At 44.2% G+C, this 15444-nt stretch overlaps 1 protein-coding gene across 1 annotated transcript in view; it reads right to left on the minus strand.

Annotated features, from left to right (window-relative positions):
• Positions 1 to 15444, minus strand: part of LOC128408717 (D-threitol dehydrogenase-like) — a 48812-nt gene that overhangs the window by 16471 nt on the left and 16897 nt on the right. The window contains exons 6-7 of the mRNA XM_053378741.1: positions 9548 to 9756; positions 5264 to 5336 (exon numbers count right to left, since the gene is read on the minus strand). Coding sequence (XP_053234716.1) covers positions 5264 to 5336; positions 9548 to 9756 — 282 coding nt within the window. The remainder of the gene's footprint in view (positions 1 to 5263; positions 5337 to 9547; positions 9757 to 15444) is intronic.

Consider the following 15444-nt stretch of genomic DNA (forward strand, 5'->3'; position numbering starts at 1 on the left):
GTGCTGATCTTTTCAGTGCTGCAAATTTAGGCAGAAACGTACTTTTAAATTAAACATTTCAGAGCAGAGTCGAAAAGAGATCAATGAATCACGGTGCTGAAAATGCCCTTCTCGCGCTTTTAATATTATTAACAGGATCTCTAATCCAGTCGTATTATGGCAACAATGATATCAGGAAATTGTTTCTGGAAATGATTTTTCAGTAGCAGTGGATTACTCTGAACATGTCGGTTCAGCTCAGAGGAGTGCCGCTTTGCCGCTTTCGTGAAAAATAATGGTGTTTGAAAACATCTCTATATTACCCTAATCTGTTTTGCCTTCCCAGAATTCCTGATAGCTGTCTTGAAATAGCTGAAGGGCTGCTAGTATTGAAGATGGAGTGCGCTTGCTCTCGCTTGCTCCAAAGGACCAATGGGTGGAGGAGGCAGCGATGGCCAGCACTAAAAGAGGATTGGACAAATTCATGAAGGATGAGACTATCAGTGACTATTAACTATGATGGCAAGGCTCTACCTCCAGAGCTTGAGGCAGCCTGCTTCTGAATACCAATTTATGGGAAGAGTGTTCTTGTGCTTGGGCCCTGCTTTTGGGTTTCCCACAGGCATCTGGGTGGGCCCTGGGAGAACAGGAGGCTGAATTAGAAGGGCCGCTGGCCTGATCCTGCAGGCTCTTCCTATGTTTGTGGGTTCTCCCAAAAGTAAGAGTGGGAACACAGTGCCTTGGGAGATGATGGGCTCTCCTTCACTGAGAGCACTTAAGCAGAAGCTGGATTGTGATTTATCCTGCATTGCTGATCCTGCAGGATGTTGGAATCAATGACAGTACAAGATCCCTTTCAACTCTAAAATCATTACTATTCTTTTCCCCCCAGCTCCAGTTCTTCAAATTTTGGCATTATAATATTCATAGTTGACAGACTTTGCCACAATTGGAGGTACTGTTTTGAGCCTCAGTTCTCTTTAGGTCAATGGATCTCAACGCATCATGAAGCGTTTCTAGGCTGCTCTCTTAATAAGAGCGAGAAGCTGTTTATGCTGGCCTGACACGGAATGTTTAAACATTGTGAATGTCTAAATGTGATTCCTTTCCAGAGAATGGAGTCTAAAATGTTTGTGAGATCTTCTACTTTAAAGATGCCTTTGACTTGACTAGCAAGTCCTTACTGACTCTCTCCCTTATGGCTTTGGAAATCCACACCTTTTGCCTAGAGAGAGAGATAGAATGCTAAGCCTTTTTAGAAGGCTCTGGCTAAAAACTGAAGTATACTGGGTGCCACTGCTTCCTTGAGGAATCTGGTGTAGAACCAGTGTTCGTACTGTTTGTGTTCAGGAGTCAGTTTGCTTCCAATAGGCTTTGCTTGTATATTTGTAAATAAACATATTACACGATCTCTCGCGCCTTTATAATCCAAATGTAATAGTTTTGTAGTCCTGCCACTGAATTTCACACCAGGATATCCTAAAGAATAACACTCTTATGCTGCTCATTCATTATGCATACATTTCTAGATGCATTGACTTTCCCATCTCTAGCAATCAGCTCCCAAAGACTGTTTCTTTTCCTTCTCTCCCTTTTCCAAACTTCCCAGAAGCTATTCAGTAATCTAGTTAGTAGCCAACGCGGTGCTCTACAGATGATGTTGGGTGCCCTACAGATGTCTAGTGCTCCCATCAGAGCCAACCAGCTGAGAATTCTTCTCTGGCTCAGGTTAAAATCTATGCAGGTGAACAATTCAGGGGTCATAATGCTCACCTTATATATCAGGTGATCGGTGGAGGAAAACAAGTCCAGTGGCATCATTATGTTTGAGATGGATCCAGTGAGTTGCTGCCAATTAGGGAAAGACTGTACTGGTCTACATGGATCAATGGTCTGACTCAGAGCCATCGCTGTGCCCAATTTGACATTCTGCAAATGACATTTAATTAATTAATGGTCCTCTGTGAGCAGCCTTTAACATGGCTAGCCCAAAATCCAACAGGGCAATCCACATACAGACTCTGTAACCTGAGAAATGAATGAGCCTTTGAGGAGAATGAGGAATATCAACGCTGGAGTAATGCGGTCAGCATCATGATTATGTCTGGCCTCTCTAGTCTAAATCACCAGGCCTACTGTTCTTCAGTCATTTGATAAGGAAAGCTCATCCTCAATTCTTTTCCTCCTTACTTAGGGAACACTTACTACCAGTCCAATGGTGTCTAAATCGCCAAGGTGTTAAATGGCCATTTTGTAATCTATATTCACAGTGCATTTTCAGCCATTGGCATTTCAGCCTAACTGCAAACCACATGCATCATGCAGCACAGGCCATTGAGCATTGCTGCTGTGCAATCTTCATTCCTGCAGACACTGGTGCAGGGAAGGGACTGTGCTAGACCATCAGGGGGTCATGTTTTATACCTGCCCTGCCCCTACCCTCTTCCTGAGACGCTTACAAGGAGGAGCTGCTCCCTAAGGATTTAATCCTGCTCTCTCTGACATGCTTGTGGGGACTGGCCTTTGCCAGGACCATGGATTTATTTGGACTTCAGTCTTTTTTTAAAAAATAATACATAAAAAAGGTTTCTATTTTGTTGTCTTAAGAGTATATTTTCCCTCCTTGAATTTTATTCTCATGTGTGAACCTTTGTGAGCTGCCTTGGGAACCTTTTTGGTTGAAAGGTGGCATGGAAATAAGCTCTATCACAATCCCATTAATTCAAATAGGACTTCTACAAAAGCCATATTCAAATCTGGTACACTGTAGACTTCAGCCTTCGCTTTCCATCACGTGTTCTGGGTCAGGTATTGGAGAGATCACTGTTTATTGTACATTACCACTGAACAATAAACAATACAGGGAATGCATTTTTTAAAAAAAACCCCTACAGGACTTGTTATTGTCCTAAACTGAGACCAGTATTTTCCTCCCCTTATTTTAAAAAAATAACCTTATTTTTTGTTTGCAAAAAATGCCTTCCACTTGGGCAAGAGCGACATCTCTGGTATTAAAAACCGTAAGTGAAACAGCTGGTAAAAGCACTTGAAAAAAAAATTAACAGCAACATTATAAATGCATTTTTTTTCCTGAAGAAACAGTTAAAGTTACTAAGTAATAAACTGAACAGAATGTCATAGAATGTCAAACTGGGCACAGTAAAAATAAATGTTATTCCCAAGGAAAATAAAAAGACTGCATATTTATGTAACATTCAGCAGATGGACATGATATTAATATCGAGCTTTTCAGTTGCACTTCTATAGCTACTGGATTTCTCTCTCTCTCTCTTTTTTTGCCTAACTTGGCAGCCCACAGGCACCATTTGATTTTTGGATTTGGACAATCCTGCAACAGATGTCCAGACCAATAAAACAAATTCCTAAAGGGCTACGCTTAATTTGTGTAATTGATCAATTTTTGTTACATGGGCCTCAGTTCACCAGCATGTAACTGCCTTCCAGATTAGCTCTGCAGTTGGGATTTCGTTCCATATGTTGCAATAGTTTATTGGCTCCTTGACGGCATGGCTGATACAACAGCGCAAGTGGGGAGACACCTGTTGGCAAGAAGCATCAAATAATTGGTATTAGAGCAGAAGCAAGAGAGCCCAGCTGGCACACTAGGGTACACTCTCAGGCATGGGCCCAAGGCTGGGAACGGAAAGGTCATTGCCAATAACAAACAAAGACCATCTTCCAAGGCCAAATGGGCCTGGACTGACAAGGTGACAGGGCAGAGGGTGGGTACAGACAAGGGTGTGAATCAGCAGAGGCAAGTGTGGCCCAATTTGGCTCTAAGAGCTAAAGCTGAGGTAGCAATGATGCACAGCCTGCACACGTCACACCCGGAATAAGGCAGGAGGCTGCCTTATGATGAGTCAGACCACTCGGTCCATCTAGCTCAATATTGTCCACATTGATTGGCAGAGACTCTCCTGGGTTTCAGGCAGGGGATAGTCCCAGCCTTGCCTGGGGATCTCAGGGATCAAACCTGGTACCTACTGAATGCAAAATGTCCTGTCACTGAACCACAGCTCTTCTCCTTCTGGAACCAGGAACTGGTCTAAGGAGGCATCAAATTGTCTGAGCAATTCAAAAGACGATGCTGGAGAATAATGAGAGCTCAATTTCCATATATAGGGTGGCTCTCCACCTGCAGTATTTTGGGGCTGTTCTCCCCATTATATAGAATGGAGTAGTAGAACTATGGATTCCAGCATGTCAGCTTTAAGGTGGGTGTTAAAGTATTATTATTATTATTATTATTATTATTATTATTATTATTATTATTACAGTCGTACCTTGGTTGATGAACACCTTGCTAGTCGAACATTTTGGCTCCTGAATGCCACAAACCCGGAAGTGAGTGTTCCGGTTTGCGAACATTCTTTGGAACCCAAACATCCATCGCGGGTTCCAATGTGCCGCAGGAGATTCCTGCAGCCAATTGGAAGCTGTGCCTTGGTTTCCGAATGTTTTTGAAGTCGAACGGACTTCCAGAACAGATTCCGTTCGACTTCTGAGGTATGACCGTATTGTGTATTTAATTTATATACTGTCCTCAAGTTCTCGAGGCGATGCACAAGATAAAAAGACAGGGTAGAAGCACAAAAGAGGTAGTTGAAACAAAACAAAACAATAACCCTGTGATTGTATGACTTCACTTCTTATACTGCATAAAAAACTCTCCAAGTGCCATGAAAACAGCACATTAGGCAGAACTCTACACTGGTATGCTCATTCCATACTCTTGCAGGAAGCTTCTCACATGAGAGAACCTTTTTTAAATTAAAAACAACAACTATGCCTATCCTACCTGCAGCCTCAAGTGCTACAGTTCAGAATCCTACCATTTACCACATCATTCTGCATAATGGGTAGATTGGCTGTGAGCTTCCTGGGTGCATCATGAGGTGGAAACATCCACCAACCAAGGCAAGGGACTTGAGTTCCAGTCCTGTATATAAATGGTGAAAGGATTAACACGCCTTTCACTCTGAGGTTGAATGTAGATTACACCCAACACCTTTCTTATATAATAAAATGTGTCAGCTTCAGAGAGCTTTAACCCCACCTCCTTATAGGAGTAATAAGTGCTCTAAAATGGAGAGGACAGATAAATGTTGAAAAATGATATCAATAAAATTTTTGTAGTACATTTTCCTTAATACAAAATGTCAGTGATTTACTTCTGCGCAATACAGGTTTAATTGATTCAAATAGCATCGGCAGTAATTAAAATATGGATTCTGAAGCACAACTGTTAGCTCTCATCACTCACCTATTAAACTTGCCATAGATGCTGTGTTAATTATCTTCCCATATCCTTGATTCAGCATAATGCGGCCTGCAGCCTGTGATAGAAATTAAAGGAAAGACCAGTGACCCCTTTTGTGATTCCGCTAATAATGACATGATAATAAATTAGTACTCACTTTTCAGAAGAGTTTATGTGCTAACTAATTTTCCCCTTCTCTAAAGTGCTTGATGTAAAAACTTGATATGGGGGAAATGGTTAATGCGGGAAAGTTTACGTAGCCATTTTAGTGCCCTCCCAAAGTGCGGCTCCCAAAAGCCGTCAGCAAATTTGGGGTCTCTGCTTTAAGTCCTTAGAGCCGATGCTGAAAATACAGGGCTTCTTTTAAAGGACTCACCCTGTATTAGCTTGAGTTTTTGTATCATTAGTAAATGCAAGATGAATGAAGCACCCCCCCCAAAAAAAATCTGTACCTATTGCACTGGTTGCAAGCCCAATTCAACTTGCTGGTTTTGACTTTAAAAACCCTAAATGTTTGTAGGCCACATGATTTGAAGGACCACCACCCCCCTCTTTTCGGGAGGAGGGGACAGATTGTAGAACTCCCTTCTCATTGAGTTGTGCATGGTCTCATTCCCAAGTGTTAAATGGATGTATAAAATACACCTCTCTAAGTCTGCCTTTTATAATTAAAGCCTTTCAAAAGAGCTGGCCATAAAGGGAGAGTTTTTGAGTTCTGATATTGATGTTTGGCTGTTCTTTTAAATTGTGCTAAAATGATTGTCTACACTGCTGCCACTGATGCTTAGTTTTATATTTTGCTATATTGAATTTGATATTCTCATGGATTTAGGAAAGAGAAATCAAGAAAAGCCATAATTTAATCTAATTAACATATTAGAAGTGTTTATCACCCACTCTTCACTGAATGTTTTCAATCTCTGAATGAGAGTTCCACAGCAATTCCTTACATGTCTAATGTTTGTAGCTTGGACTGTAGATCTTAAAACCTCCAGAAGCTGAGCCATAGCAGTGGGATGTTCTGTTACTGGTCTGTGCGTCTGTACACTTCTGTTCTAGCAGATAGAATATGGTGACGCCTAGGTGGCTAGTCTGATCCAATGAGATGATTGTGATATTACTGAATGCTAACAAGAGGGGATTACAGACTGATGTTTATTGTGGAATCGGCGCCGATCTTGCATTGTCCACATGACATCATCATCACAATGCCAGCCTGATTTTTTTTTATTTGTTTATTTGAAAAACTGGTAAGTAACAATAGAGCAGTTTTTGGGTGGTGACATTTTGGTGAGTGGTCTCTATAGTCACATCTGTATTTTTGCTTGTGCCTCACCTGAGCCCAGCCAGCCATTTTGTTTTTAGTGACCCAAATGATGCAAGCATGCCTCCCTCCAACAATTGCCACATACCAAAGGCATTTTATTTACCGTATTTTTCGCTCTATAAGACGCACCAGACCATAGGACGCACCTAGTTTTTGAAGGAGGAAAACAAGAAAAAAAATATTCTGAATCCCAGAAGCCAGAACAGCAAGAGGGATTTGGCTTCTGGGATAGCCGTGCAGCCTGCATTCACTCCATAAGACGCACACACATTTCCCCTTACTTTTTAGGAGGGAAAATGTGCGTCTTATAGAGTGAAAAATACGGTATATTATTATATTATATTATATTATATTATATTATATTATATTATATTATATTATATTACATTACATTACATTACATTATATTATATTACTTCAGAGTTTCAACCACTCAGACAGGAGTAGCTATTCTATCAAAATCTCAACACATTGCGAGAGAGCCACTTCCGGCCTGCCCAGGAGGTGGGGTTGCCGGCTTCACGCCCACCCCACATGAGCGGGGGCTGGTTGCAGCCCCCGCGAGAGCAGGGGAATCCTGGTCGGGTCTGCCCCCCCCCCAGCCAGCCAATCAGCTGGCTGGCTGGGGGGGGGCATGGCCTGCCCTATTTAGGGCCGGCACGGAGGGGGCTCACCCTCTTTTTGGTAGGCATTGGTAAGAAGGGGTTAAGAGGATGTGGGGGGGGAGGAACGCCATCACCTCCCCCCAGCGACCGAAGGGTGGTCCGTTAAAGGACTCCGGGGGGCGTGGCCCTGTCCGAAGCCTATGGAGGTGAGGGCCAAAGGCACACCCCAGAGCGGTGACCCGGGGGAGCTCCTAGTCGACGTGCCTTGGCAGGAGACTCCCCCGATATAAGGTTAACCCTTCCCCGTGTCTCCAGCAAATGGGCTGGAGCCGGATAGTCGATAGGACCAATGCCTAAGCCAATGCCTCTCATTCCTGAAATTCAATAAAGTTGTGGCCTAATTCGCCCAATTAACCTTAAATTATGGTGTCTCGTGTCTTTATTTATCCTGGTGGGGGGCGGGAACTCACCACGCAAAGCCACTTGCGGCCTGCCCAGGAGGTGGGGTTGCGGGCTTCACGCCCACCCCACATGAGCGGGGGCTGGTTGCAGCCCCCGCGAGAGCAGGGGAATCCTGGTCGGGTCTGCCCCCCCCAGCCAGCCAATCAGCTGGCTGGCTGGGGGGGGCATGGCCTGCCCTATTTAGGGCCGGCACGGAGGGGGCTCACCCTCTTTTCGCCGGCTCGCCCCCACGTTTTCCCACCCTCCCTCCCTTTAACTAGGCTTAGGTAGGTCTTTGACTTTGCTATGGACTTCGGTCTGTCGCCGCAAGGGGCATGGTAGGAATTTTTCCCAATTGGCGATTTCTGGCCTTTTCGTTTTTCGCCTACCTCGTAGCAACTCGTCACAACTTCTCGGCATTGGCGGTAGGCATTGGTAAGAAGGGGTTAAGAGGATGTGGGGGGGGAGGAACGCCATCACCTCCCCCCAGCGACCGAAGGGTGGTCCGTTAAAGGACTCCGGGGGGCATGGCCTTGTCCGAAGCCTATGGAGGTGAGGGCCAAAGGCACACCCCAGAGCGGTGACCCGGGGGAGCTCCTAGTCCACGTGCCTTGGCAGGAGACTCCCCCGATATAAGGTTAACCCTTCCCCGTGTCTCCAGCAAATGGGCTGGAGCCGGATAGTCGATAGGACCAATGCCTAAGCCAATGCCTCTCATTCCTGAAATTCAATAAAGTTGTGGCCTAATTCGCCCAATTAACCTTAAATTATGGTGTCTCGTGTCTTTATTTATCCTGGTGGGGGGCGGGAACTCGCCACGCAAACTATGTTGCATATTGTGGTCAATATCCAATTAAATAATTCTGTCAGCTCAAGGATTTCTTGCTGTACAACAGAACCTACTTTCCCTCCCTCTCCCTCAATTACCCTGTAAATCTGTTCTGGGGTTACTGCAACCCTCCAGAGCGAATCTGGAGAGGATGAAGGGCACATGAGGAGAGCTGTCCCTTATGGGGGTCAACCTTGCAACCTTGATGTTATCAGCACCATGCTCTAACCAACTTAAGCTATACTTGTGTTAATACCCTGTAGTTGTGGTACATACATCAGGACCTTTTAAAAAGTCAGAGGTCTTGTGCAAGACCTATTTTATCAGAATTTCAATCCAGCTAAACATCAGAGTTGTGCAAGATCTCTCTTTTCTCTTTTCCCTAGCCTTTGACACTTCAGGAGCCTATTTTTATGACCTGCCCTATTCCTGTGACTGTAATTTGCTATAAACTGGTTTTAATGTTATTTTAAAAATTGTTTTAAACTACCCTGAGACCTTAGGGCATGTAATAAATCAAATAAATAAATTACTAAAAAAAATAGTGTGTTGTTTTTTAATTAAACCCCTAAAAAATAGCACAACCATCCGTTGGGCCCGTTGAGAAACCTGATAATTAATGGGTGGTAATGTTTCTCTTGGGCTCTTTTGCACACTTCCTGCGCAGACAGATACAGAAATTGCCTGCACATCTGCAGATCAGGAAAGTACTGTATAGTGGAAAGATAAGCAGTGGCTATTGAGGGGAAGTTTCAGAACACAAATCACAGAAACATTCCATCAAGGATCACCCATGAAAACAGCATTATAGCCATGCAAAACAGACAGCCATGTGTGTGTGAGAGAGAGGGCCCTCACATGTCAATTTTGCACAAAGAAAAATTGAGATCCGAGCAACTCATTTGCAAGATATACCGTAACTTCCATCAGGAAACGCCTTAGTAAATATAGTGTCGGCAAATTGTTTTTGCTAGAACCTTGTAAAGTAGCCAGGATCTTGCTAGCAAATCTCTGGCAATATTGCTTTGAAAACTAAAAAATGGGAAACATGTTTTATATGAAGCATTGCAGGGTCCGATACTCACCTGGCAACACAAAAACAAGCCTCGCAAATTCACATTGAAAGTTTTGTCCCATTCTTCCAGGGAGGTAGCTTCACTTGGTGAATTCATGTTGATCCCTGCATTGTTACATGCAATATGGACTGTGCCCCACTTATCTACGATTGTAGCAAGCATCCTCTGCACATCTTCCGGTCTGCTTACGTCTGCTGCTATAGCAATGCTTTTTATCCCTAAATGAAGAAGCAAAACAAACAGAAAACTTCTGACTTGCTTGCGGTTTTGTTGATGTTGTCATCGGTTTGCTCTTTCAACCCTCTTAATTACTGTGTGTCATTGCAATTAATACAGTAGTGGTAATAATTTGCAGATGCATAATTTTCGAAGAAGCAAAGCCATTTTCGACAGTGTACAGTGGTACCTCAGGTTAAGAACTTAATTCGTTCTGGAGGTCTGTTCTTAACCTGAAACTGTTCTTAACCTGAGGTGCCACTTTAGCTAATGGGGCCTCCTGCTGCCTCCGCCGCACAATTTCTGTTCTCATCCTGATGCAAAGTTCTTAACCCGAGGTACTATTTCTGGGTTAGCAGAGTCTGTAACCTGAAGCATTTGTAACCTGAGGTACCACTGTATGTGGTTTTTTTAAAAGTAACATTTCAAAAGGGCTATGCACAATCAACCCCTTGCAAGGCTTTTGGATTTTGGCCGAAGCTTTGAACACCCTGCCATCTACTGGCAAAGGATTTCTACTGCAACTCTTCTACTGAAACGTTTGAGATGCTGCTGTCGGTTGTTGAAATCTTTATTTGCGTCTTCTTCTCACCCCTCTTCAATTTTAGAATACAATTCACTGTATTTGGTGTGGGGGGGGGTTGTCTCTTGGCTGCAAATATATCTGAGAATGCTAGTACCCACAGCTGCCTCAGGAAGCAGAGCTATGGACACTGTGATTCCAGAAGGAGACTCACAACTTTCAGGTTCTGTGAAGAAAGTGAAGAAGTTTGGGGAATGCCATTCAGATTGTCCATTTGCACCTATTTCAATTTATTAGAATCAAGGCTGGAGCCCTGAACTTCCCTTATGTCTTGAAAACTGCATTGTGGGAAGTGACCTTTACTTATTCTTAGGGTACTTTTGCAACATAGTTGGACAAGGGTCAGATTAATTCGCCCACCCTTCAGCCAGGAATTACATTTGGCAGTTGCTGCTCTCTGCTCATGCGATGCTGCTTTTTGGAGGCTCAGTCTGGAAAATGCCTTTCGCGCGATTGGGGATGGTGGAATCTGACGATTTCAGCCTCCCTCTATTTCTGCATTGCAAAATTCAGAGAAGTGTGAATGTCAAAGAAAGGCTGTGTTTCGGTTTGTGCATTTTGTAGGTCCATATTTACATGTGAACTGGATCTCCCCTGTCCCTCCCACACCCCTTTTCTGACAGTAAACAAAGAAGACAGCTACTTTCCCAAGGTATTTGCTTTATTTCACTTCCGAACTTCCAGGTACGTGTAAATGCACCTAACCACTATGAATATGGTTGGGTACAGTTGCCGCCAAACACAGACCCCACCATGATTTATTGAGGTAATGTTGTATTGGGGCATTAACTGCTTGCTGAATCCACAGTCAAATCCTGGCTGAGCTACTTACTCACCTGTCGGTCATGCTCAGACCCTTCTCTTTATCATCTACGATTGACCCCTGTGAAAAATGGGCCCCACAGGGTACTTGCAGGAACAAAATTAGGTAAGGATTTTAAAAGTGCATCTCAAAAGTGCCCTATAGTTGATCATAATTTTGCTGGTTGCATATTGTGCCCATTCTAGGGTCAGCCAGCTAAGTCGGGCTCTGAGATCATTAAACTGGCTCATTCTTATCAAACTGTAACAAGCAGATAGCTGCTCCAGGATTTTAAAAGAAGAGATTGGGAAGCCTGGGTTTCCTGGCTTCCTGATCGACACAGGCCTGGGCAGCTGATCCAATGGCCAACCTCAACACATTTCAACATTGAGCCAGTTAAACTAAAGCAGGGCTTAGAAGGGTGAAATGCTCATATTTTGATAATAATAATAATAATATTTCTTCACATATTCCTACATGAAACAAATCTCTATGGAGCAATAGTCTTGAAAATGCAACTGATTAAATAAATAAAATGTAAACATAATTATAATGTAACAACAACCACACCCTCAAAGCTAAAATTGAATATTGTATTGAATCATCTTGTATAGGACCATTTTCCTATACATTTGTCATTATGTTGGCCTCTAGATTAAGGTGGAAAAATCTGTCAGTTTTGGTTTCACTCAGTTTCTCATTTTGCCCCTTCAGCTCTCCCCATTTCCACATCTGTTTGTGAATATATATACTTTCCCCCTCAAGGAAATCCATAAATGCTTTAGAGTATGTTTCTCCTAATATATTTTGTATATTTTGTATGCAGCTTTGCCTAATATACATTTCTTTGAAAAGCAAATTCCCTACTGCTATAATACATGTTTGTTGTTTTTACTAAGATGTGCATTTTTATGCACACTTTACCCTAATATAAGCATTATTTGGCTGCAGAATTGCTCTGCAGAATTTGGAGAAGTGCACTTTTTGAAGGAACTTGGTAATATTATATTACATGTTTCCCAAAGCCAACCTATCCCACAAGGCAAAGAGAGAAGGTATGGACCACACTGGAATGGGAAAACAAGCCTTTTGCCATGTTATAGGGAAAAATAACCCTCCTCTCTATGTCTTCTCTGAAGTAAGCCCTGCTGAATTGAATGGGGCTGACGCCCAAGTAAGGCTGCATCAGATTGCTGTCCTAAATCCTTATTCACTTGTATTGAGTTCATCTGAAGACATTTAAGTATTTGAAACCAAATTTAAACCAAGTTCAACTGCTGGTCCATCTGGCCCAATCCTTTCCAACTCCGTTTGACAGCAACTCTCTAGGTCAGGCTTCCTCAACCTTCAGCCCTCCAGATGTTTTGGACTACAATTCCCATCATCCCTGACCACTGGTCCTGTTAGCTAGGGATCATGGGAGTTGTAGGCCAAAACATCTGGAGGGCCACAGGTTGGGGATGCCTGATTGAACTGGAGGAGTCAAGGACTAACCTTAGGATAGCTATCAAGCAATGCTCTTTCCCTAGCTATGTGTGATGGTCTGGGAATCCGATTCAGAGGCTGAACCGGAGGAATCCCAGCCTGCACAGGAGTCCCTGCCTCCAGGGCCGGCTGAACTGGGGCAGGGTCTTGATTCTGAAGCGCCTGCACCTGTGCCGGATCCTCAGGAGCAGGCACCAGGTAAATCTACTCTGGCTCCAGAGGTGGTTGAGGACTCAGTGCCTACAGGTGAGTCTCCCCCTGGGACCAGTAGCCCTTCAGCCTCTCCTGAACTGCAGAGGCTCAGGGCAGAGAGGCGAAGGGAACTGGTTTCTCCCAGGAGGAGTGCTCGCCTTAAGGCCAGGAGAGGCGGGTCTCCTGGGGGCCGGGACCACCCCTGGCCTCAGAGAAGATAAAGACCAGTCAGCCCGGTCCCAGGTTGCGGGAGCAACGTCGTTGTTGAGTACCTGTTCCTGCCCGGACCCATACCTGACCCTCCAGTGTTCCTGTCCCCGCCCGGCTTCCTGCTTCGGACCTCGCCCCGCTCCTTGTGAACTGTTTCCAGGCTAGTGACCCAGGACCGGACTTTGACTACGCCAACGGTAACCTTCCCCCCGGGACCAGCACACTATGGGAGCAAAGGAGCTCAGGTTCTTCAAGTTCTTCTTGCAGAGTTTTCCTTGCAAAAGAGCTCAAGTCTTGCACAAATGTCTGCCTTCACCCAAGCCTACAGCTTCTCCAGTGCTCATTTTCATGAACAAGCAAATTATTGGGGAGATGGCTTTAATGACATTTCTTTTAAAGCCTGAATGAAGATGGTGTTGACTGGGCTAGGGGTTTGGGAAGAGAGGCAAGGTCAGATTGAATTTCAAAGCCAGAGGCTCTCTCTTACTATCAGGTGTCCTCTCAATATGAGAGAGTTGGCAGGTCTGGATCCCACGGAAGCAACCTGATTTATTAATGCCCCCCTAGTGGAGCTGAGCCAGCATTTTTGATCCGGCAACCATTTTAGCATGTGCAATGCGCCCGTAACAATTTGCACATGAAGGTAATAAAGAGCCCTGGACGGCGTTTGATCAGAACTGGCCCTAATTTGTTGTGGCTATGCAGCGGATGTGTTTTCTGGTAGCATAAAGAGCAGGGAGAGCAATAGCTGCTGTTTGGCTCCACTTTGTTAGGGAAAAATCTTAAATGCCACAGCTGACACATGATTTATTGTATGGAACACCTTCTTTTGCTGGCTGATTGATGTGTATTATATAGAACCGGTTAACAAAAGATTGCTCTCCTCTGTTCCCGTCAGTCATGCCTCATTGTATGTTATTTTTCCTTCAAGTACCCCAATGAAGAATTCTATATAGGGTAATTTGCTTTCCTGGTTGAATCATCTCTGCTAGGCAACAAGGATCCGGCTAAGCTAAGTTAGTCCTTGTTTACCAACAAAGAGTTGAGGCAGTAGCTTTAGAGAACTTGCTTGATTGTTGAAAACAATCCCCTTGGACGGAATATCTCTTAAGCCGCAGGTCACACACACCTGCCCAAATGTACTGATTCACCTGCAACCCCAGTCTCTCACCTGCAAGGTGAGTGCCATCGCTTTATGTAGCCTTGGAGAAACCTGATTGTTTGCAGCAGTAAAAACCTCTAACTGAGGGCAAGGGAGAGCCAAAAGAAAATACAGTGGTACCTCAGGTTAAGTACTTAATTCGTTCCGGAGGTCCGTTCTTAACCTGAAACTGTTCTTCACCTGAAGCACCACTTTAGCTAATGGGGCCTCCTCCTGCTGCCGCGCCACTGGAGCACAATTTCTGTTCTTATCCTGAAGCAAAGTTCTTAACCGGAAGCACTATTTCTGGGTTAGCGGAGTCTGTAACCTGCAGCGTATGTAACCTGAAGTGTCTGTAACCCGAGGCACCACTGTAGCCCAATGAGGACTGAGCAATCTCAGTGGCCACAATATATTGACTAGCTGTTGGAGAGAGCAGAAGGAAGTTGGGGAAACGGAATGGAGTCGACTGGAGTGGCTGGCACACTGATTGGCAACCCTCTGCACTGTAACATTTTGTTGCAGCATCCCACTTGTGAACATCCCACCTCTGACCTTTCCATTGCTGTTCTAAAAAGAAACATACACAACGTCTTTGTACAAGAGCCATGCTTGGGAACTGAAATATGTAAACTTGCCAAATGACACCAGGAGAGCTCGCGGCGGCAGACGGCAAGAGCAGAATCATTGCATCCCGGACTAAGGATTTTACTGGCAATTGCTGGTCTGTGCTAACAAATGTTCTAGCCAAAGACAATGAGAGGTTTGTCAAGACAAGCAATGCCTGCTGGCCTGCCTTTGCCTTGGTGGGTTGTACAAGGTCCTTACAATTGCATTTATAGGAACCAGCGCTGATGGCAAATGTTGATGTCCAGGTACACGCTAAAAAGTCAGAGTTGTGTAAAAGATGCTGCGTTGGATTTGGGTCAGTGACCTTTGGAACTCGCTGTTTCATATGCTATTCTCCCTCGCAGGGCTGTTTTGAGGACGAAATAGTGGGGAGCAATGTATGCTAGCCAGAGCTCCTTGGAGAAAGAATAGAGTAGAAAAGTAAAGTAATATATAAATAAAGTGCATAATTGTTCTGAATGATGTCCAGAACATTGGGGGCATAGAAGATTATACTGTCAGAGGAATGGTCTATCTAGCTCAGTATAATTAACACTGACTGGCAGCAGTTGCCCAGGGCTTCAGGCACAGATCTCTGTCTGGAGATGCCTAGTGTGCAACTGGGTAAATTTGACCCTGGATTTAATCGCCTTCTGCTTCTGCTCTTT

The sequence above is a fragment of the Podarcis raffonei genome, chromosome 2 (assembly GCF_027172205.1).
Source record: "Podarcis raffonei isolate rPodRaf1 chromosome 2, rPodRaf1.pri, whole genome shotgun sequence".
Classification (NCBI taxonomy): Eukaryota; Metazoa; Chordata; class Lepidosauria; order Squamata; family Lacertidae; genus Podarcis; species Podarcis raffonei.